The sequence below is a fragment of the Beta vulgaris genome, chromosome 6 (genome assembly GCF_026745355.1).
Source record: "Beta vulgaris subsp. vulgaris cultivar EL10 chromosome 6, EL10.2, whole genome shotgun sequence".
Taxonomy (NCBI): domain Eukaryota; kingdom Viridiplantae; phylum Streptophyta; class Magnoliopsida; order Caryophyllales; family Amaranthaceae; genus Beta; species Beta vulgaris.
In genome coordinates this window covers 62,791,554-62,815,520 of record NC_079207.1, presented here as the reverse complement: position 1 = coordinate 62,815,520, position 23,967 = coordinate 62,791,554, and the positions used below count along the sequence as shown (strand labels likewise).

The following is a 23,967-nucleotide window of genomic DNA, read 5'->3' as shown; positions in this document are numbered from 1 at the left end:
GGTTGTGGCACAAACTAACATAACAAACTGTTGAAACCCATTGAAAGTCCACTTGTGAGTGTCCTACATTGGAGGAAGAGGAGAGAATAAACCACTTTATAAGATGGAGAGTTACTCCTCCTACCACCAATTGGTTTTTAGGATGAAACCTCCTAACTTGTAAGTGCGCTGAACTCTCCTCCTCCTTATTGGGTTTACCTATGCCCATTTTCATATAAATCTAAAAATTAACATGGTATCAGAGCCCGGATTGCGGGTCTCGCCTAAACTGGCTATTTGATCGCTACTAGAAAAAGAGAAGAGAGAATAAACCACTTTATAAGATGAGGAGTTACTCCTATCACCAATTGGTTTTAGGATGGAACCTCCTAATTTGTAAGTGGGCTAAACTCTCCTCCTCCTTATTGGGTTACCCAGGCCCATTTTCATATAAATCTAAATATTAACACAAGCTTATGTGCCATGCTGTTCCTGGGCCTTGGTTATGGGGATAGCAGCCCAGCACGAGCACAACCAACTGCCATCTTTTGTTGATACGGTGGTAGAATTCTGGAAAATAACCATTGCTTACAGAACGGGTATTTGACAATAGCTGTCCTTTTGAGCTCTTTCATGTCCTGGGACTGTTGTGTTCTGCATACTTGCATTACTGTCGGACTGATTAAGCTAAGTTCAAGTAGCAATTTGTAGTTCACTATCCAAAAAGGAGGGAAAACAAAAGGATTCCCAAAATCATATGCTGCCTTCTTCATTAAAATTCCACAGATAAGAAATTATGTACAAGAGTTAGAGAACCGAATACAGTACAGTCTGAGTACAATAAATAACCTTACAATTACCCCAAAATCAGAAATCATCTTACAGGACCTCCACAACAGGGGACGCAACCCTAGCCTTGTTCAGACCTGTTTTCAGTGGAAATATGGAAATGTCAGCTTAACTGATAAAGATGGGCTATTAAAGAGTACAACATATCAAGTGATATATTGTAATGATATTGCTTAAGTAATTAATGACCCTTTTGATAGCAAATACTCCCTCCGTCCCATAATATAGTGCTTGCATTCCTCTTTGGGTGTCCTAAAATGTTGTGCCTATTTCTTTTTTATCAATTTCTTTGGACTAAATTATCCTTCATTTCTACATAAAACTTTCCAAAATACCCCTACTTTCTTTTAAAATATGCGCCCCTATTTATTGTTTTACACCATTCCAAGGTATATTTATTGCTCTTTCATTTTATTTAAAGGAAAAAGAACAAAAATACTAGTTTCAAGGCAAAAATACCCAATAAACATTTACTTAAACATATATTTTTGTGAAATCTTAAAACTCTTTCCATTTTCCTTAATTCTTGTGAAAAATGAGAAGTGGGCACTATATTATGGGACGGAGGGAGTAATAGATTTGGAGGTAATTTTGGAACATAGTTTCACTCCGATGAACATGTTTGTCCATCCAAAGAAATATGACTTTTTCCTCAAAAATTTCCATTACCATCTATTACGACTTACTATTATGATTGTGAAGAAAAGCATCTGGTCTGGGGATGAAGTTCTATAATTTGAGGGCATTGACATAGGACTTCCTTTACAAAAACATATACTTCCTCCGTTTTTTTTTTTTACATGTTACACTTTCTATTTTAAGAAGTTTTAAATTAGATGTTACACTTTTATTTTGGATAATAATTTCTCTCTCTCTCCTATCACATGTTCACATGAGATCCTTTTGTTTTCTTTTTCTCTATCTCTCTCCTCTCCTCTCCAAAAATTACCTAGGAGTCCGTGATTTGAAAAGTGTAACATGTAAAAAAAAACGGAGGAAGTATATATTTATTACAATTACCAACATATTACCGCCTACCAAAGGGAAACTAGTTACTTGTCCAGCTACTCTGTTTAGATTAGCTTTAATTGCAACCTATTTGAGATTTGAACTCCAATATGAGTGGATGAACTATACGAGTGGTAAGAATATGAGATTAGCTACTCTCAGCGTTGAATCTTCTTCGTAATTGTTCACCTACATTAATATGTTGCTTAGACTCTTCATTACATCACACCACAGCAGTATAGACACTCAAAACACCAACATGATTTTGACATCTCATGTTGGGCCATGAACATACAACATTTCTAGAAGATAAGCGACTCTAACACCATGACACATACCCTATTATATTTATCAATCAGTCTAACATAACCTACATATAGTGGGGGCCTTATAATTTCCGGTTTGTACGCTCTATGTAGCAAGATAATGACAAAGATAGGGTGGCATTGGTTTTAAGCATATCATACAACTTCCTGCTCATAGTAGTACTTGTAAGGGTCTTAAAGGCAACAAAATTCTTACCTCTCTTCTTAATCTTATTCCGGAAGCCTCTTTTCCGGCTAAATGCAGTCTCCTGCAATTAATGAAGACACTCCATTAGAGTAAAAAAGCAAGTTTTAACTAAACCATACTCTATACAGGGGACTTGCATAAAAAGAAGGGTTTCCATCATCTACCTCTTCAGTAGGATAGCTAAATAGGAAAATATAATTCTATTTTTTCATTAGTGAAGAGAAAATGTCGGCTTTCTATAAGAAGTTAGAACGGAGAACATAATCTTTTTTTTTTTTGGACAGGAGAGAATACAATCATTTTTTTGGACTGGAGAGAACACAATCGTTTTAATTCTTGGGCAAGGTAAGGTTCAGCCCCACCCAACTAGCGCCATCTCAGGCTCAAGCACAGGGCGGGTCTTGAGTTCCCCTAGTTCAAAAAATCCCCTCCACCGGGCCAATTAGAGCTAGACCCACACGAGCTCAAAGCCTTTCCCCTTAGTATGATAGGAAGGAAGAGACACAAGTCCGAAACCCCAAGTTTCTACACTGAAGGTAGCACCAATACCACTACAGAAAGTGCCTACATAGTTGAAGACGCAACATTTGGCACAGTACTCAATGGTCTCGTACTTCCCCTTTTCTCCTTGGCAAGAATATGCCCCACTAGATCTCAATCTCAGAAATTGGAGTAAAGGATTGAGCCTGGGATAGGGGGGTCTTCAAGCCTGCCTTAGCCAAAACAAATATCGCCTATAGCCGCTTAGGTCTAGTCCTAAACCTAACTAGGAGATGAGGTCATAAAGGCTGGCCAGATCATGATGATGGAAGGAATACACTCCTGAACAGCTACGCCTTGTACTGCTCAATAATTATATAGATAACCTCCTTTATATTTCTGCTTCATCATTTCTAGTTTCTTCTTTTTGTAGGGGGGAGGGGGGTTAACGTAATGCATATGGTTAGAGGAATACCACTGGCTCTCCCAGCTTTTCTGCTTCACGGACTGCAGTCACAAGATCACGATTCTGTTCACTATATAAGCTTGTCACAAGACCAAATTGACCTGCTCGGGCTGTACGACCAACTCTATGCAGGAAATCCACAGCAGAAGAAGCAAATTCTGCCTGGATAAAAAAACAAATATAAAAATAGTTCTGGAGAGAAAAAACACAAGCAAACATCCCTGTAGACCTTTAGTAATGATTTAATTTCCCCTTTTTTCTAAGGCAAGCCAAGACGCTCTCAATAAATCAAAAGAGGAAAGATCCGCAGACTTATTTAATAGGCTGGGAAATCCTCTACAAAAAATAGCTGAAAGAAAAAAAGATTAAGGAAGTTTTCCGATGTTAATTGAGGGGAGAAGGATCGGGTAGATAGTATGTGGATCAGTGTGTTAAACTGGGTCGAACATACTGTCCAAGGATCATAGCTTGTACAATGGGATGGAAGTATGGAGCACGATAAATAATAGTTTTAACAGATTATAAAGACTAGTAAATGAATGCCTGTCCTGTATTGTAGATTAGGTATATGGGGATTCGAATCCATCTTAGTAGTTGGACATGCTATAAGTTTACAAGAAATAGTTCGTAAAGGATCTAATGCAAACTTTGTTAGGATCAACTGGCTTTTATCTTATCAGGTTGGAAAAGCTCCACGCCAAAGTTGGAAAAGCTTATCAGGTTCCACTAATTGTTAACTAATTTAACTCCAAATCGATAGCCTTCAGATCAGCTTCAATCTTATCTACAATGCAATAATTGCACATGTAATCATCATTTTCTTTGAAAAAGAAATTTCCATCATTTATCAATAACAAAAACAAATTCAGTGACATTAAATATTGTAGGCAGAAAAAAACTCCAGCTTTCATATATGAAAAGTAAAGCACAGTTAAATAGGCATTATTTGTACAGGCATTTTCGTGAACTTGCTTGAACAGATAGGACTCTCGTAGTCTAAAATGTGCCACTTATTTACAAGTGTTTCCAATATCAAGAAATGCCAGTTTCCTTTTTTTGTTTAGTCCAGACGTAAATATGATATTGTTTTTTGCAGAAACAATACAAACTAAGTGCTTATGGTAGCAGCAGTCTGCAGTATCGTAGTAACATCAGTATAAAAAGCTCAAGACAGCAGTCTCAAATTTTCCCTAGAAACAAAAAGTGAATCTCATCTTTTTACTTTAAGTGCTCAAACCATATTTCTTGCGATTTGAGACCAATTTTCTTAGAAGGCAAATACCTGAATTACGTGTGATATCTTGGGAATGTCAAGACCACGAGCTGCAGCATCAGTGCACACTAGCAGCCCACCCCTTTCTCTGAAGTCAGTTAAGTTCTTTGTAGACTCTTCAAGAGAGCTATTTCTATGGTAGCAAAAACATTGAATCCCAGCAGTCTGCAATATTTTAGCTACTGATTCTACTGCTTCAACAGTATTTGCAAACACCATTGTCCTACTTAAAGCAGCATCAGAAACATTCGACTTGAGCTTGACACCTTGGTTCACTGCATCTATAAGAGCATCAACTTGGGTATCAATAGAAACTTCCACCCACCTCTGCTCTAGCCTGAAGCACCAAAAAGCAACCAATTTTTACAAGCTAAGCAAAGATCTACTAGTCACTAAAAGCAAAGCTTTATTGAAGAAATTTGGCGGAGTCGATTGTAACTCAAACTCAAAAGGATATTACTTCAAACAAAGAACCATGAATAAGGATTTACATATCTAAGAACCAAAAGGGAAAGAGGAAAAAGAAGAAGGAATCAAATTACCAAGATTGCTAAATACATAATGTACAAGAATATAAACACAATGAACAGTTAATTTCACGGGTATAGCATATGAAAATCTTTAATCTCCAAGATCTAACAAATCATGCACATACATTTAATTCTGTATGTATGCCATTAGGGAACAAAGACAACTAAGATATTCGTTTCTCATACACTTTCAACTTTGGCATACACTAACAACCAGACCTATTTAGACTTCACTAGGCAACTCTTAAATCTTCAAAAATGGTCATATTTTGTTGATAAGCACAGGTCAAAGTTAATCAGTCGTATAAGACAAAAGAAATTGACCAGAGAGAAGAAAAGAGAAAGAGAAAAAATAAATAACAGGTATTACCTAGGGTTGTGGCAGTGCAGATAATTTCCACTTACCCAGCAAGCACTAGGAAATATCTTTTTTAAGACTCCACCTGCTGTTTGCTTTCCGTTTACTGGAAGAGTTGCAGCTACAAAGATATACTGCTTACTGCGATCATAATATTTACGAATTCTTCTCCAGTCCTTTCTCTTAGATGAGCCAGTTACCTCTTCTACCAAATTTACAGATGGTGTCCCATTGTCAACAATCTCTTCTTCTTCCTCTGAGATATCACTATCCCTATCAACTTCATCTTCATCTTCACAATCAAATGACAGCTGGGTGTCAGAATTTGATTGATTTGTTTCTATAGATGGACTAGTCTGTGATCGTGACAATAACTTCTCGTCAAAACGAAGCATGTTTATGAGTCGAATAACTTGATTCTGGAAGCTACCACAAAGTAATAGATCAGCTTCATCAAACACCTGCAATTCACCGCACCAAAAGTAAGCTGATGTGTTTGACGCTTTTGGTAGACAGTGGACAGAATAAACTACCAGATAACTTACCACATGTTTCACCCCACGCACAAAGTTAAATTCACGATTTCTTTCTCGATCAACAGCATAAAGATAATTCAAAAGAGCAACAGGTGTTGAGACAATAATGTCTGGTTTCTTCTGGGGCCATCCCTGCAAGAGATATATTTACATGTGAGAATAAGCCATTATAACCTTCTCGCAAAACCAGAAAACCCCATAGCTCCGCGAACATGTGAGCCTAACACCCTCATCTGACACAACAAAAACACTAAAGAAAGGCACATATAAGTATACAAGTACGTTACCTGCTTCCCACATATGGCAGCTGCTCTAAGGAGAGGTTCAGCATTGTCCCCACAGAGACAGTTAGCCATGCGAACCACTTGCTCGCACAGCATAACATTAGGACAGAGAACAAGAGAAAGCTGAAAGGAGTTACTTTTTCCAATAGGAGCTTCAATCCCTGGATCATTGCGTGCACGAAGAAGCTTCTCCATCAGTGGAACAAGATAGCCATGTGTTTTACCACTTCCAGTCTCTGCAGCAACAATTGTGTCATTTCCTGATAGTATAGATGGTATGCAAGCAGCCTGAATGACAAGGTAAATATAAGTTAAAAAGAAAAAATACTCAGTGAACCACACCGTGGAAACAGAATCAGTCCTGACAATCATCTCAATGCCGTACACAAGGCTTCCACCTAATGACATATATGTAATAGGTGTCAATGCAGAGTAGACAGCTTTATCCGAACAGGAAAAGAGGTTATTTGTTGCAAAACCCTTTGATCAGACAAGATTGCTACTTCAAAACCAAAAAGAAAAAGGAAGACGCATACTTTAGTAAATTGTAATGGGAAGCTTAATTATTCCCATAAGGGAAGGGAAGGCAAGACATTTGAAAGAATCCTACACTTTCTCAAGCTGCAGTAACTGAATAAAGTGTGTAATTTGCATTTAATTGAGAGATCCCCCTCTGCCGCAAGTGGTCAATGACATTTCTCTGAGAGAACCGTGCAGACTAGAGATCTTTGGATGAGAACACAGGAGAGTGTTTTATTTACTATTTACCCAGCAGCACTTAGAGGAGCTGTTTAAGATGGTTCATATTTGGGGGTCATACAAGATATGCACAAGGGGTAAGTACAGATACTTTCTCACCTAGATGGTTTATCTTTGTCAACACACAGTCAGTCTCTTTCCACACTGGAGACATTTTCAAATATATTCACACAAACTTCAATAAGAAACAAAATTCATGAGATCAGACAATGCTCTAGATTCCCGAGATGCACAAGCAAGGCCTTGAATGATTGGATGCAAGATTATGTTACTCAAATCATCATTTCTTCTTTTATACACCAATAGCCAACTTGTCATATCAAGCTGTTCAACCAGCATTCAACTGTTTTCACTCTCACCTAACCACCAGTCTGGAACTCACCTCTTTCAAGCAAGTTGTTAGTTGACACCATCAGGTGCAAGCCATAAATACTGAGATTGCAGCCTTGGAGCAAAATGGCACCTGCAAAGTCACCACTCTTCCCCGAGGGGAAAAAAGCTATTGGCTCTAGTAAATGGAACTATAAACTCAATATGAACCTGATGGCTCCATTGAAAGACATAAATTTAGGGTGGTAGTTGTGGTTCTGGGTGCAGGCAAAGCTTTGAGGAGCATCCATGCAGAACTGGTATGTTACCCAAATGGATGTTATAAATGTATATCTCCATAGAGATCTTGAAGGTGTTATCCTTCCATCAACTTAGCAATTACTAATAATGTTATAGGATTAATTATGAAGAATAATTCATTTGGATATTTTAGGTGGCCATGGTTTGCTAGAAACCAACTATGATTTGTGAGTTCTAAACATACTACTGTCATATCCAAAACCTAAAAGGTCACACATAACAAGATTGATGAGTTAGAAAAGGGAAAGACTCCTAACATGAGTATATTTAGGATTTTCGATCGTCATAGAGTTATGGTAGGATTAGGAGAATCTTTTGGAAGACTAATTGTTCTCCAAGTATCTTGTCCTACAACTACAAAGAGATGGTGCTTAGGAAACACAACACAATTAAGAGCGAAAAAATTTCTTACTCTTAATTACTCATGCCCGGCACCTATCACTAGGAACAAAGAGAATTTCCTACTATTGTGTAGACAAGTGTGTGTTCCAGTCTTCCAGATCATCACTGAGTGGACTAATTAGAGGGATCACATTGAGCCATTGAGGGCACATTCTTCAATATTGATCCATGAAGAATCTAGAAAGCTAGAGTAATTCACGCTTTAAAGGTATATTATTTATTTGTTTATTGATTTTCATATTGACTTATGCATGAGATCCTATAGTTTGTTGTTAAAATAATAGTAATATGCAATTCCGCTAGTAGCATCAAAACCCTTCAGATCCTATAAAGGATATACAAGTCCAGGGAGCAGAATTACAGTCAGCAAGCATTTATGTGGATGATCTGATAGTGCTAAGATTAGGTTTATGCTTTCTCAGACCTAATGAATATAATCTAATGCATTATTTGCAGCTGCATTGAAAGTTTTGTCATACTTGCCATTTCCCTATTCAGCATTGACCTCTCTCTCCGTAATTCCAACTCCACTGAGGGATGCCATCTATGACTACATTACGAAACCACGCTATCACTTGTGCGGGAAGGAACATAAATGTCTTGTTTTAAAGGAAGTGGAGATGCTTCAACGCTTTATTGACAGGGAAGAACTTCTCGACCAACTCTACTCTGATTCAGATGTCTAGTTGCCTAGTTGTCTAGTTGCCTAGTTGTCTGGTTGCCTAGTTGTCTAGTTGCCTAGTTGCCTAGTTTCTTCAACTTATCTTACTTGTATAACTTGTATATAGTAGAGTATACAAGATCCTATAAAGGATATACAAGTCCAGTGAGCAGAATTACAGTCAGCAAGCATTTATGTGGATGATCTGATACTGCTAAGATTAGGTTTATGCTTTCTCAGACCTTTCATATGAAAGACTTAGGCTTCCTAAGATATTTCTTAGGCCTAAAAATTGATAGGTTAAGTGATCTTTTGTTTCTCAGGGGAAATACACACTAGAGTTGCTCAAAGAAATTTGACAGGACCAATTTAAAGCCCACTTAAACTCCCTCATGGACAGAAGTCACTCTTCACTTTTAATCTAATTGGTGCATGTCCTTGTGATCCTGTTCTTTGTACAAACTTGATTGAAAATCCCTTCACTTAAAGGTTAAAACATAAAAGACTGATATCAATAAAATAGGCTTCTCATGCATATGAAACATCAAACACCAGATAGACCAATTAATCTCTATTCATCAACATTAAAAATAAGTCAAACTCCTGCAAACATGCTGATAAGTTAGAATTGTGAAAATAAAATTCTATCTGATAAACTTTCATCCAATAACCCCTTTAAGAAACAAAAGTTTCACCAAAGAAAGTTCCGACTTTTTTAACAACCAAACTAAAGATGTTCAATTCCAACATCAGGGTAATAATCAAATATTCATGAAATCCAAATAAATAAATGTAATATTAAAATTACCCATAGAATTAAATTTGAAAGATAATAGAGAAAATGATAGAGACCTGAATAATGGAGGGCCTAGGAAAGCCAGCATTAGAGAGAGAATGAATGAGGTTTTCAGATAGACCAAGTGAAGTCCATGAAACGGCATCGTTTGCAAAGAAGGTGTCAGTATTATTGCCGCTGCTTCCATTATTAACAGCTTCAACAGTTGAGGATGCAAAAGCTTTAGCAGTTTGAAGAGTGGTGAAGGTATGCTTGCGATGAAGAGGCCTCAAAGAAACAAGTTTAATAGGTGGATAGAAAGGTGGAGAAATGAGGAATAAAGGAGAGAGAAATGAAGGTTTTCTGTAACATCTGCAAACTTGAAGCATTTTGGGCGCGCGGGGGTTGGGGGTTCAATCCAATTCAATGAATGAAGTTTGGCATTCAGGGTTTTAGGTTTGCGAATTGCGACTATGGTGAGGTATCTATTGTGCACATCAAAGATAGATTAGAGCACTATAGCAAAATAATACTCGTCCCTTCTTTCTCTGTTTAGTAGTTTGGTTTTGTAATTTTGTGGGTCTTTACCTCTTTTGCATGTGTAGGCATAAATATTTTATTATATGCCACGTCACACATTTAATTGACCCATTAAAATCTTAAAGTCAAATGCTGACTTTTATTAATGGGTGATCATCAAATTTAATTAATTTGGGCTTATCACTATATTAGGCCTATTTTAATTAATCATCTATTATTGGGTCATGGCTCATCAAATAAAAGGTGGACTCTTAATAGAGTTATGTCCATAAGGCCCAAGAGGTAGGATAAGTGAAAACCCTAGGGTTCTCCTAACTCTATAAATAGAGCTCTTCTATTCACTTATAAAGGAGGAGAAGAAATCAGACTCCAGAGTCATCAAGGAGAAAAGCAGAAAGCACAACCTAAACCTGTCAAGTAATCTCTCTGCTAGTCAAGTTACATCAAATTCTCTCTTAGAAGAAGGAAACAAGATCAACCTTGGACGAGATTAAGCCTGAAGGCCCTCATTCAGGAAGATCATATTGGTTCGTGAGCAACAAAAAAACCAACATCAAATCCTTCCAATAGAAGAAGAACAACAAGCATACAAATTGACGTGTCGTTCTATTCTACATCAACATCCTTGAATAAGATCAAGCATGAAGGCCCTTATTCATGAAAATCAAAGCTGTTCGTGAATTGCAAAGTTCAAATACACGTGGAGATGAATCAGAGGATTAAAACATTAGAGATTGTAACCCAAAAAATACAAAATTAATAAAATATTATTTTGTTCACATCTTTTGACTCTCTATTTTGCAGATCTAAAATTTGTGTTTACAAATTTGGCACGCCCGGTGGGACAATCTCTACCTCTCATCTTTTTCTCCATTCAAGCAATAAAGCAAATTCATTCGACCATGGTGGCCAAGAGAAGATCTGTTCATGACAGCAACAAATCCTTTCCTCAAAGCGTGGATCCTTCGACGGAGTCCATCAATGGAGCGACAGACGTTAATGTGAGTATCATGACCATTGAAGCAAATACCATGGAGGAAGAATTAGCAAACATGAAGATGCTCATTCACAAACTCGCCAAAGAGAATGAGGAAAAAGAAGAACAAATCAATTTCCAAAGCAAACAACTTGCTGCTCTAACAAAGAAACTTGAGAAACGTCGATTGGTGAAAGCGAAGGCATAGTGGTGGATCCAAATTTAGCATGAAGTCAAAGACTAGTGCAAAGGATGGAGCTATCCATGGCGATTCATTCAATTTCCAACAAATTCAAGATATGATAGCCACAGCTGTCAAACGCCAACTTGGTGGAGATTTTGACGGGAACGACCACTACACCAAGCCTTATACAAAGAGAATCGATGCCCTAGAAATGCCTATGGGTATCAACCTCCCAAATTCATGCATTTCGATGGCATTGGCAATCCCAAGCAACATATAGCACACTTTGTTGAAACTTGTAATAATGCAGGTACTGAAGGAGACCTACTCGTGAAGCAGTTCGTTCGATCTTTGAAAGGAGTGGCATTCGATTGGTCAACCGACTTAGCTGCTAGATCAATTGATAATTGGGAACAAATGGAAGAAGCATTTATGGATCGTTTCTTCAGCACTCGTCGTATTGTCAGCATGACTGAGTTGACACAAACCACCCAACTGGCGGATGAGCCTGTTATAGAATATATCAATCGATGGCGAACGTTGTGTCTTCAGTGCAAAGATCACCTATCTGAAGCATCCGTGTAGAGTTGTGCACCCAAGGCATGCATTGGGACCTGGCTTACATACTGCAAGGAATTAAGCCAAACACATTCCAAGAACTGGCAACTCGGGCTCACGAAATGGAGATGACCATCGCCAACCATGAAGAGAATTATGATTAGACATCTATGTCGATGTTGTTCATGCCTGCAAAAGGACAAAAATACCCAAAAAAAAAGAGCTCCCAAGTAAGAGTATAAACTGCAAATTCAAAAAAAAAAAAAAAAAACAAAACACTCCTAAGCAAGAGTATAAACGACATAAACCAAAACAAAAAAAAAGAACCAGAAACTAAACTGCAATCAAACCCCCTAAAAAAACTCAAAACCTTGAACTACGTTTGGCTTGATCCAAATAAGTACATATCGAATACTTATTTAGTACGTAGGCATCTTGAGTATCTTAGCTTATTCAAGTGCAGCCACATTAAAAAAAAACCAAACTTGGGGGCATGGGAACGTTGAAATCGTTTCGCCTTAACCTCTGAGATTTACAATGATGAAGGATGAGCACGAGGTCGTTTGTTCGAAGATTGGAGACAGCTTCCAAGCACCAATACTTCATCACAATTCCACGAAGACCTGGAGAAAGTTCCAAGCACCAGAGATTCGACAAAAATGTTAAGCATGGAGATTAGAGAAAGTTCTCAAGCACCAATACTTAGCTTCATCAAATTTCCTCGAAATTTCTAGAGAAAGCTTTCAAGCACCAGAAATTCGCCAAAAATGTTAAGCCTAAAGATTTGAGAAAGCTCTCACGCACCAATGCTCCATCGAACCTTTTAAGATCCCGAGAAAGCTATCAAGCACCGGAGATTGCAACAAAAGAGTAGACAATGAGTTTGAAGAAACCTCAAATATATGACTGAGTCGTCCCTGAGATCTGGAGAAAGCTTTCAAGCACCTGAGATCTAAAAGAAATGAGAGTTAGAGTAAACTTCATGCACCAACATCTTGAAATTAAACAAAAAAAAAACACAATATACAGTAAGATTTGGAGAAAGCTCCCAAGCACCAAATCACCATGATCAAACACCATCCACATGGCCACAAAAGGTCATGTCAAACGTGAAAAAAATGGAGTAATGATGATGCACCACTGATCTTGTATTCAGTCCAGGCTAGATTTCATGATATTATTTATAATAGCGTCAAAAAATGATAGCTCATCTGGTCATGCGCAACACCTCTAAGATGGCTCGATGGCAAGAATGGTAACTTCTCCGGCATTACAATAGCAACAAGGGGCAACATTTTTCCCTTCGTGACCAAGGTTGTGAAAATAGTGGACGGCAATATCATCAAGATTAGGTCTTCATGTTCCGACAAAATTGTGTGAATGTTCCCATGGATTAAGTTGCATCCTTGCATATTCTTCCTGAAAAGATAAAACTCACAAAAATGGAAGAATAAAAAAGAGAAAAAAAAAAAGCAAAAAAGAAAATGCCACGTACTTAGTCGTGGGCATGTTGGTGAAATGGATGATAGCAGTATATAGTGTCATGATAGTATATTTGTTAATCATCCTTCTATTAACATTTCTTTAAAGATGAAAATGTGGTGCCAGCACCAACATCACTAATTCATCATGCATGATGCATGTGATCGTTTTTAACAAGGAATACCACACAACACAAATCCATAAAAAAAAAAAAGAGAAAAAGGATTATGAGAAACATAAGTGGTATTGTTGCTTGCCATAACTATCTCACTCCCTCATTTTCTATTTCAAAATTCACACAACTCTTTGAGGCCTCTCATTTGGTGAAATACAAAACAATGAGACACCAACCGAGAACTTGAGTACAGAAGGAAAACCGAGAAGACAAACAAAGAAGAAGCAAAAGTCATGCCTTCTTGATCGGACAACTTCACGGTGCAATCAAATGAACCAAGAAGCTTGCCGTAATCTCGTCAAACACCAGGGCCTCGGGGCTGTGTGGTTATGGCGGCACGACAAGGCTCCGTCAAGTCTACCACGGCTCCAAAAATAGCTCGGGATGGCCTCAAGTATCTTGTTGAAGTATAGTGTCAAGCTTGCCTCCACTTTCTTTCTTTGGGGTTCGCAAGCGATGTTCGCACTTCATGGCTTGAGTATGGCGTTGGTTTCGCGTCACAACAACAGCAAGCATGGCATACATAGTTGCACTCCTTCACGGCATCAAAATTTCGATGAGAATGGCATCAGAACGTCGACAAGAGTGGATTGGCTCCTCTGTGGCGTCAAAACAATAGGAAATTGGAGGCCTTTGCTTGTTACATCGGCTCATGGCTCAACTCCAGCCATATGGTGAGAGAGGTGGTTTGGTGTGATCATCGTCACTCCCTGATTGAATGTGCTTCTTCTCCATCAATGTGTCAAGGCACGGGCGCATGGCTCGGCTTCAATTTCACGGTACCAAAAGTTGGGTAGATCAATCCTCACTCCTCAATGCCAGAAGATTACAAACCTGCAAAAATAAGATGGAAATGGAGAATAAAGAAAATAAATGAAAAGGTAAGTGCATCCTCCATGGCTCCGCTGCGGTAAAACATCAAAACGCTTGATGGTTCTTCCTTCGTCATCTAGAGGCGTCAGATGTGGTTCGTCCGAGCTCTTTTGTTACTTTCGTGGCTTCATGATTACGGGAGAGTTGTATGGCTCTCTTTGTCGTACCGTGGCTTCGCGTCCTGGTGTGGCTCGCCTGAACACCTCCATTGAGATGAAGTAAAATAAAAGCTTTTCGTACCTACTGTATATATAGAAGACATAAGGCTAGGGTGGAAGTTGGAACCCTTAAAAGGATAAATAATAATAAAAAATCTTCAGTTTGTTATGAAGATATTCTGATGCGAGATTCTGAAAATTAGCTAACAAAAATAGAAAAGGTCAACTTATGCTTATTGGTTAAGTAAATTAATGAGTTGTTCCAAACTGAAGGAGATTTGGTTATCAAAATCTAACGTGACGAAGTAGCCCATTTTCTATTATTATTAAAAAAAAAAAAGATTAAGTTTTCAAGACTCGATCACGCTTAAACACTTCAAATCGTGTATGTGATCCAGTCTCGAGGGGGCAATTTGTAGGCATAAATATTTTATTATATGCCACGTCACACATTTAATTGACCCATTAAAATCTTAAAGTCAAATGCTGACTTTTATTAATGGGTGATCATCAAATTTAATTAATTTGGGCTTATCACTATATTAGGCCTATTTTAATTAATCATCTATTATTGGGTCATGGCTCATCAAATAAAAGGTGGACTCTTAATAGAGTTATGTCCATAAGGCCCAAGAGGCAGGATAAGTGGAAACCCTAGGGTTCTTCTAACTCTATAAATAGAGCTCTTCTATTCACTTATAAAGGAGGAGAAGAAATCAGACTCCAGAGTCATCAAGGAGAAAAGCAGAAAGCACAACTTAAACCTGTCAAGTAATCTCTCTGCTAGTCAATTTACATCAAATTCTCTCTTAGAAAAAGGAAACAAGATCAACCTTGGACGAGATTAAGCCTGAAGGCCCTCATTCAGGAAGATCATATTGGTTCGTGAGCAACAAAAAAACCATCATCAAATCCTTCCAATAGAAGAAGAACAACAAGCATACAAATTGACGTGTCGTTCTATTCTACATCAACATCCTTGAATAAGATCAAGCATGAAGGCCCTTATTCATGAAAATCAAAGCTGTTCGTGAACTGCAAAGTTCAAATACACGTGGAGATGAATCAGAGGATTAAAACATTAGAGATTGTAACCCAAAAAATACAAAATTAATAAAATATTATTTTGTTCACATCTTTTGACTCTCTATTTAGCAGATCTAAAATTTGTGTTTACAGCATGAAAAAAATAAGGATGAACTTTCAGTGGAAATAGCTTACTTTTAGCATATGTGATATTTTTTGGAGCGATTCATGTCCAAAATTAAAATTTGATTGATAGTTTTCCAAGAAATTGTTATTAGCCCTATTTTGATGAAAATCGAGAAAGCTATATGTTATTTGAAAATCTGGTAAATTCGTTAGTACGGACAATCTGCTCCAATTTTTTAGAACCTACTCCAAACTTGCTAGCAAGTTCTAAATAGAATGGGGTGACTTCTCCATATGTTAAGGAGTGGCCGCTACACTAGAGATCTGTCGAGAATTAACAATGTAATTTTGAACATTTTAAAGGTACATATCCTTGACTTTAATTTTTACTAAAAAAAGGAAGGTTAACATCCATCAAGTTAGCTTTAGGTTAAGAGAAAGAGGCACTCATTTTCTAATGAGAAGAGTGATAGAAAAATTAAGTTAAGGGTTTGCCTTATATCGACTATTAATATTGGATAATAATTATAAAATATATGAGACTTTGTTTACTTCTTTATGTTAATTTTGTTTGTAGAAATATTTGGTTGAAAGCTTTAGCAAAAAAAAATTGGTTTTTGGTAGGAGTCTAGACTAATTTTTTTATTTCGAAAGAGTAGTTAGAGTATAATTGGATGAACAGTTCCTTTGAATTGACCTCTATTGTGGATTTCTCATATTGAAGGTTTGATTGGTGAGTAGCTTGATTGATGAATTCGCTTTTCTCATGTAATTTTATTATTTTTTTCACCCACAAATCTCCCTTAAAAAAGGTAGACTTAATCTAACTTATCATATCTCAATACTTGTAAGTGCTCACCGTGGGATCGACTCTATCTTGTCCTTTCTAACCATTAGGAGACTAAAACCTGTTTGGTTCATTTTTAGTAAAGGAAATAAAGTGAGGAGAAAGGAAGGGAAGAGAAAGAAAAAAAAAACGTCAAGTTCTCAAGTTTGGTTTACATTTTCTCTTTCTTCCCAAATTCCCCCACTTTGGGTAGGAAAGGAAAATGGAAATTTATTAAAGAGTTTTTCCTTCCAAATCCTTTCATTTCCTTTCACTTTAAAAAAAAATTGGAACCAAACATCGGAAACTAACAAATTTCCTTACGCTTCCTATCTTTTCCATCCAATTTCTTTTTACCAAACAAGTTGTAAATTAAGTTATTATCTTTGGCAGATCTACCTATTATTTTTCCCCAAATTATACAAAAACTCAATGCAATTTAATTTTTTCCTCCGTTTTGTTGTAGTTGCAATTTTTTTTTTTTTGATTAGGAGAGAAAACTTAGGCTAACCCACTAATCAGGGGGTCAACCTAAAACATCCTTGCGGATGATAAGGGAGAAATTCATACAATAAGGAGAAAACCAGTAGAGTAAAGATTGGTGGTGATGCGCCTTATTCGCCATAAAATCAACCGCCTGGTTAGCTTCCCGAAAGCAATGACGAAACTGACACTCAACAAAGAAACGAACATCAACCCCTACATCAGAAATAATATTAGAAATTTCCCAAGGAATACGCCAAACGTTTTTCATAGAGTTAATAACTGCAAGATTATCCCCTTCCACAACTAGATGAGAGATATCCAAAGAAATGGCACCCTTAATCCCCTCACTAAGAGCCCACGCCTCGGCTTGAACAATCGAAATGTGAGGACCTAAGGATTTTGCACCCGCCAGCAAAACCTCCCCCTTACTATCCCTAATAACAAAGCCTAAAGCACTATTTCCCGTAGAATCTTTCGAGCCATCAAAATTAAGTTTATAAAAGTTTCCAATGGGAGGGATCCAAACACTATTAATACCAGTTCTAACAGCTATAGAATTAACCAAGGGCCTAGGAACAGGAATACCAGAATCACCATCCTCTTGAGCTGCAGTTTTCAACCATTGGGCAAAAAAAATACTAATCATGAAACAAACTTTTCGTGAAGAAAACCCTTCCTCATTAAAAATGACCTTATTCCGAGTAAACCAGATGAACCACCAAACAAATGCAAATTTCGAAATAGTAGCACCATCACTTACTGAATGACACTTCTCAATCCAAAATCTAAATGAAGAAGACTCTAACTGATCACAAGAATCAGGAAGAAGGGGCCAGGAATCAAACGCATTGAGGCACGAGAAAACCTGCCTAGTGAACGGACATTGGAAACATAGGTGAACAATTTATTCAGACGCATTACAACATAACACACATTGCTGCGGTACAAACACCTTACATTTCTCCAGCCTATCCTTAGAAGGTAGACCATCATGACAAGCTTTCCATAAAAAGAAATTAATCTTAGGGGGGACGTTAAGATTCCATAACCATGCGAATTCCACTTTTTCAAAATTAGGGTTATAAATACCCTGAGCTAACATAGAATTCGACTTAACTGAGTACTCACCATCTGCCGTTAGCCCCCAGACCAACAAGTCTTCTTGATGGGATGTCGGGAGAAAAAGTGAACTTATTTTATCGACAATATGGGGAGGGAGAAGTTGGGAAAGAAGATCCCGATTCCACCCCCCTAAGCCATCCGGCCAGCACATCACAAACTCTCACATGTTCGCTACCGGGCACCGGACTAACCACTGAACTAAGGGGATATTGAAAAACCCAGTTGTCCTCCCAAAACCTTATGGCCTTCCCATTACCAATCTGCCATCGAAGCCCCTTTTTGAATAAAGGACGGAGCGACATCAATCTTTTCCATTGCCATGAAGCAACAGGAGAGACTCTACACAAAAAAAGATCCTTAGATTTAAGATATTTCTTTGAGACTAGCGAAACCCACAAATTATTATTATGTTTTAGGAGCTTCCAAAGTAATTTCATTTGTAAGGCAACATTGTTAACATCCGCTTTCCTAATACCTAACCCACCATAAACCTTCGGAAGACACACTTTATTCCAACCAATCAGGTTAGCCGATTTAGCTGAAGGATCTTTGTTCCAGAAAAAATTACGATAGGATTTATCCAACCCTGATAAAGTAGCTTGAGGAAGATAAAAGCTCTGCATTTGGAAATTAGCTTTCGTAGCTAAGTTTGCTTGGATTAAGACAGTCCTACCTGCTTGGGATAACGAATTAGCTTTCTACTTGGGCAATTGGTTAGTGACTTTACCACTCGTTTTACCAAATGTTTCCTTGGTGTAATATCCCGAAAATTTTAAACTTGCTTAAATTAGATAATAATAATTAGTGGCTAAAATTTTTCTTTAATAATAAGTTATGTTAGATGATTTCATTAGTTAAAGTAATAAGACAAATAAATAACAAATTAATTACTAAAGAAATTCATGACATAAAAAGGAAAAGAAAAAAGAGAAAAGAAAAAAAAAAGGAAAAGAAAAAGAAGAAATTGAAAGAAACAGAAAAACGTTTTCTTCTCCTTCGACCCATTTCAGTTTTCTTTTCTCAAACAACCCACCCATGAATTTCTAACTCTAAAATGAATTATTCTTGCTCAATCAAACTCATGTTCATATAAAATCCATTAATCAAACAAAATTACCCAATAACCCATTTTTATCCATTCAAATTCATCAACCCAATTGGGCAAAGGTTGAAGCTCAACAATGGCTATAAATAGCCATGTTCATTCCCTTAAACCACCATACACTGATCACTAAGAAATTCACTGAAAGCTCGCCGGAAAACGCCACCCAAAACACTCCTTAAAATCCCCTGTTTTCGCACAAATCCTCTCTCTCACTCCTCTGTTTTCGTCCGACCATCCGGCCTCCTGTGCACCACCCTCCGCCGACAACCACCATCATCCATCACCAACAACCACCGCGGCGCCAACCCAGCCTGTATTCCCTTCTCTCCCTCGCGCTGCTTTTCCTCTCTCGCTCAGCTTCTCTCTCTTCTCGCCCAGTTCTTTCTCTCTCCTCTGCTTGGTCTGCCGCGCGCACCTCCCAGCACCACCGCGCGCCATCTCGTCGTGCCGCCACCTCACATTCTGCCTCGCCTCGCCTCCAGTCGTCGGAGTTCCGCGCCTTCCGCCGCTGCTGTCAGAGCTCAACCCATTGCCAGCCTCCCTTCTCTGCTCTGTTCTCTGGTTACTCGAATTATCAGAGGTAATGGAATTACCTTTGCTTCCTTCTATTTTATGTACTTAAGCCCAAGTATATACCATGGTAGATTGTTTTTTATTGTGGGCTTAGAGTTATGATATTTGGGCTGATTTTATCAGTAAATAAAATTGATTAAGTAAAGAGATTTCTTTAACTAGTAACTAAATATGATAAAACTCACTATATTTATATGTAATCTTTACAATTTGATAAATGATTAAATAATGATGTAGTATCTGATAACCTTAATATTATATTATAAAGTATCAACTAAAGAGTAATAGTAAATAAGTATAATTTACTCGTCAAATTTGTATATGTTAAGGTAGCAGATAATTATATACTAATTAAACTACAAGAACGAAAGAGTTCTATTACGAGTTTTATAATTACAAGTCATTGAGTATAATTATGAACCATAAGATTAATGACCACTGTTTAAATTTATAAAATGACGAATAATATGTTTAAAGGGACCCTATGATTAATAGAATGAAGTTTTGAATTGAAGGTTAACAAAACTATAACGTTTTGAATTCATAAAATATGAAAAGGTTATAATAAGGCGTTCATATTCAGAAGTCGTGAATTATAGCTTAGACGCTAAGTTGTTAAGTGGAAAGGGCGCCTACGACCTTTTATCAACCACCAAGGACGTTAATATATAAAACTCCTAAATACCTCCTAGAATAGAGACGTGATGGAAATGGATCAGTAAACTCAGAATTTCGAATAAAATATTAATAAGCCTTTATTAATTCCTGAACTGATTATTAGATTAAAAAGGAAGAGATATTACAAGCCTTCTCCTACGATCAAGGTTGTTAAGCAGGATTCCAGGTAACATCTACTGCTAACACTCGCACTCCCCTTCCAACTGCGTTTTATGGTGCTTTTATATAATGTTTATGCTATGTTTTATATGGTGTGCGGGATATGAAATGTTTATTAAATGATTTGATGACGTTATGAAATGACTTTATGATGATTTCTGAAAATTACTCAAAAGAAACGAAACATGATAAATGAAAGTGAAAGATGGTGAATGGCAATACTATGTTCTCTAGGCCGTGCACGTGTCATTATGTTATCTGGCGGCAATGCCACCTTCTGATGGGGGACAACGTCCTCGGTGGCACCCGCATTATGGCATTATATGCCACCTTCTGATGGGACAACGTCCTCGGTGGCTTTGCCTGGCATTATATGCCACCTTCTGATGGGGGATGAATATCCTCGGTGGCTTTGCCTTCTCTGTACTCGCCAAAGTAACCAAAGAAAGTTTTCTGATAATGAAATGTGATAATGGAGATAATATGAACGGAAATGACTTTTAAGTTCCTGATTCGAAGTGTATGTTTACGAAATGATTTTTACTATATTCTCTTCTCCCTGTTTGCAAATAAAATGAATTGAAATGAATTTACGATGTTAGAGTAGTACGTTACTGAGCCTCGGCTCATGACGTTTTGTCTTTCTGTTTTAGGTATGCATATGAAGATGGGATGACGTAGCAGTGAGGATTAAATTACGTTAATTCATGCGACTATGACGGTTATGTAATCCAAGTTTATGATCACTAGATTACGTAACATTAGCTATGCTTAAGCTATATATATATATATATATATATATATATATATATATATATATATATTTCTAGAAGTACTACCACTATTATAGAAGTTTAGTGATATGAAAGAATGTTGCCTTGTACTTTCCTGTGTGGAGAGTACGGCAGTGACGCACCGACTAAGCTAAGAAGGTCTTCCGCTGCTAATCCTTGTAATTAATTAACATAATAGTGATGCTTAATTAGAAGTCGGGGCGTTACACTTGGTCACACGAGAATCGATAATGGGACAACCCAGATATTCCCCTAAATGATCAACTTCCGTCATACCCAATAAAGATGCAAAATTTACTTTAGCCTCCCAGGGAACATTCAAAGAGCACTGAAAAGCATACTTATGAAAATTAACCAATTGACCAGACATATCACAGTATTTGTCCAGAATCTGCTTAATCACCACACAGCTAGCATCAGAAGCTGTAGCGAATATCATAGTATCATCTCCGAATGTCAGGAAAGGGATGCGAACCCCGGATTTTCCTATGGAAACTCCAATTGTCTTATCTCGCCGCTCATTAGCAGCCGAAAGTTGTCTAGCAAGAAGCTCCGCGCAGAGAATAAATAGGTACGGGGATAAAGGATCGCCTTGACGAATACCCCTTGAAGGGTAGAAATGCTTACCCGGAATACCATTGACTAAAACCGAAAACGACGAAGTAGAGATACAACTAAAAATCCACTTTACCCACTTAGGACAAAATCCCAATTTCCTAAGCGATACTAAAATATATTTCCATTCTAACCGATCATAAGCCTTTTCCATATCTAACTTAATAGCTAGCCAGCCCTCATCACCGGTTTTTTTCCTAAAGGAGTGGAAAACCTCATGGGCTATTAGAATGTTATCTTGAATGAAGCGATCAGGGACAAACGCACCCTGCAGAGGATGAATGATTTTACCTAAAACATGTTTCAGACGATTCGTCATAACTTTAGAAATAACCTTGTAAATAGTAGAGCACAGGCTAATAGGACGGAAATGATTAGCTGAAGAAGGATTCTCAATTTTAGGGATAAGAGCTAGAAAGGTATGATTAATCTCTTTTAGAATCTTCCCAGAGTGAAAAAAGGCCTGAACAGCTCTAACTACTGAATTACCAACCAAAGTCCAATACTTCTGGAAAAAGAACGGTGGAAATCCATCTGGTCCCGTCGATTTATCAGGGGCAAGATCAAACACAGCAGCTTTGCTTTCGTCCGACGAAACACTTGCTATTAGGAATGCATTATCCTCCTCAGAAATAATGGGAGTGAGCAACCTAAAATTGACCTCCTCATCAAAGTCACAGTCTGGGTTGGAAGAAAAACGAAGCTCAAATTCTTGAGAGAGGGCCTTCGAAATCTCAAGTGGAGTAGTAAGAATTTGGTCAGAAGCTGTTGAAAAAGACTTAATTTGATTTCTACTACGTCTAATCGACGCATGGGTATGATAATAATGCATATTAGCGTCGCCTAATTTCAAATAATCAGTCTTACTTTTCTGTTTCCAGAACTCGTGACTAAAGGAAAGTAATTTTTCCCTTTTCTGAAGAAATCGATCTTGACGAAGCGCTAGCGAGGAACAAGCAGGATTCATGATAAGTTGGTTCTGAATGGCTTAAAGTTTGGCATCAACCATTCGAAGTTGTCTAAAAACGTTCCCAAATTGAGACTTATTCCACTGCTTTGATTTTTCTTTCAATAGCCTACATTTTTTAACAAGCTTAAACATATGCGATCCATGAAAACGCTCACACCATGTTTTCTTGACTAAAGTGTCATAATCCTTACGAAGGCACCACATTTTCTCAAATCTAAATGGAGGAGCTTTGATAGTTTGAGATGTGGAAATATCCAAAGTCACTTGACAATGATCCGATGAAGTAAAGGGATGATGAACTAACTTTGCCTAAGGGAACCAACTCAGCCACAAGGGGCTAGCAAGCCCTCTGTCAAGCCTTTCTAATAAATTATTAGGGCCAGCTCGTTTTTTCCTCCAAGTAAATCTAAAACCCGAAAATGGAATTTCAATGGCAGAAATAGAAGATAAAATATGTTGCATATTTAAAATACGATTTAGATTGAAAGGGGCACCCCCAAGTTTATCTTGTTCACAACCTATATCATTAAAATCACCTAGAATAATAAAGGGAATTGATAATGAATTTGCATAGGTAATCACTTCTTCCCAAAATTCATGCTTATGAGCATTGGCAGGCGGAGCATACACAAATATACAAAGGAAAGGTTCTCATTTAGGAGAGATATTGAACAAGCCATAAATCGCGAGCCTTTAAATATTACAACCAAATTGAACGGGGATTGAGAGCAATCCTTCCATAAAAGCCATACACCCCCTGCTAGACCCATTGTTGGAACAAAATCCACATGATGGAACCCACAACGCTGTGCTGTAATCTGAGAAGGGGGGGGGGTCTTAGATTTCACTTCGCACAACATGAAAATACTAATATGATTTTGAACACCAAAATCACGAATATCCGGAACAGCAGTCTTTTTAAGAACCCCTCGAATATTCCAAAAACCAATATTCATAGAAAACAATTAAGAAAAGAAACAAGAGCTAAGATCACCTGCCACATATGATTTCGACTATAAGCTGGACCAAATAGATGCC

The 23,967-nt window shown here is 37.6% G+C and overlaps 2 protein-coding genes across 3 annotated transcripts; both read right to left on the bottom strand.

Moving 5' to 3' along the window:
- Window positions 1–723: 723 nt before the first annotated feature.
- Window positions 724–10,017, bottom strand: LOC104908452 (DEAD-box ATP-dependent RNA helicase 22). Of its 2 annotated transcripts, XR_008969716.1 has the most exons (9): window positions 9,581–10,017; window positions 6,280–6,564; window positions 6,002–6,124; window positions 5,469–5,917; window positions 4,578–4,905; window positions 3,305–3,457; window positions 2,359–2,410; window positions 1,885–2,025; window positions 724–905 (listed from the first exon to the last, which is right to left on the bottom strand). XR_008969716.1 is itself a non-coding variant. In XM_010697569.4 (8 exons), exons 1-8 carry the CDS (start codon window positions 9,890–9,892, stop codon window positions 859–861), a joined length of 1,749 nt encoding a protein of 582 aa, XP_010695871.2. In that variant the 5' UTR covers window positions 9,893–10,016; the 3' UTR covers window positions 724–858. The 2 variants fall into 2 exon arrangements, 1 of the variants encoding a protein (XP_010695871.2); XM_010697569.4 differs by lacking the exon at window positions 1,885–2,025 and having other exon boundaries at window positions 9,581–10,016.
- Window positions 10,018–16,953: 6,936 nt separating this feature from the next.
- LOC125498490 (uncharacterized) lies at window positions 16,954–18,350 on the bottom strand. Its single transcript, XM_057395835.1, has 2 exons — window positions 18,292–18,350; window positions 16,954–17,782 (listed from the first exon to the last, which is right to left on the bottom strand). Exons 1-2 carry the CDS (start codon window positions 18,348–18,350, stop codon window positions 16,954–16,956), a joined length of 888 nt encoding a protein of 295 aa, XP_057251818.1.
- Between the last annotated feature and the right edge of the window lie 5,617 nt (window positions 18,351–23,967).

Coding starts and splice junctions, on each gene's coding strand:
- LOC104908452 (XM_010697569.4), bottom strand. CDS start 9,892: ATGCTTCAAGTTTGCAGATGTTACAGAAAACCTTCATTTCTCTCTCCT. Junction 3,458..4,577: donor AGATATCACACGTAATTCAG/GTATTTGCCTTC, acceptor TTTTTTATCCAG/GCAGAATTTGCTTCTTCTGC. Junction 2,411..3,304: donor AAAAGCTGGGAGAGCCAGTG/GTATTCCTCTAA, acceptor CATTAATTGCAG/GAGACTGCATTTAGCCGGAA.
- LOC125498490 (XM_057395835.1), bottom strand. CDS start 18,350: ATGGAAAAGATTGATGTCGCTCCGTCCTTTATTCAAAAAGGGGCTTCG. Junction 17,783..18,291: donor GGGGCTTCGATGGCAGATTG/GTAATGGGAAGG, acceptor TCCGTTCACTAG/GCAGGTTTTCTCGTGCCTCA.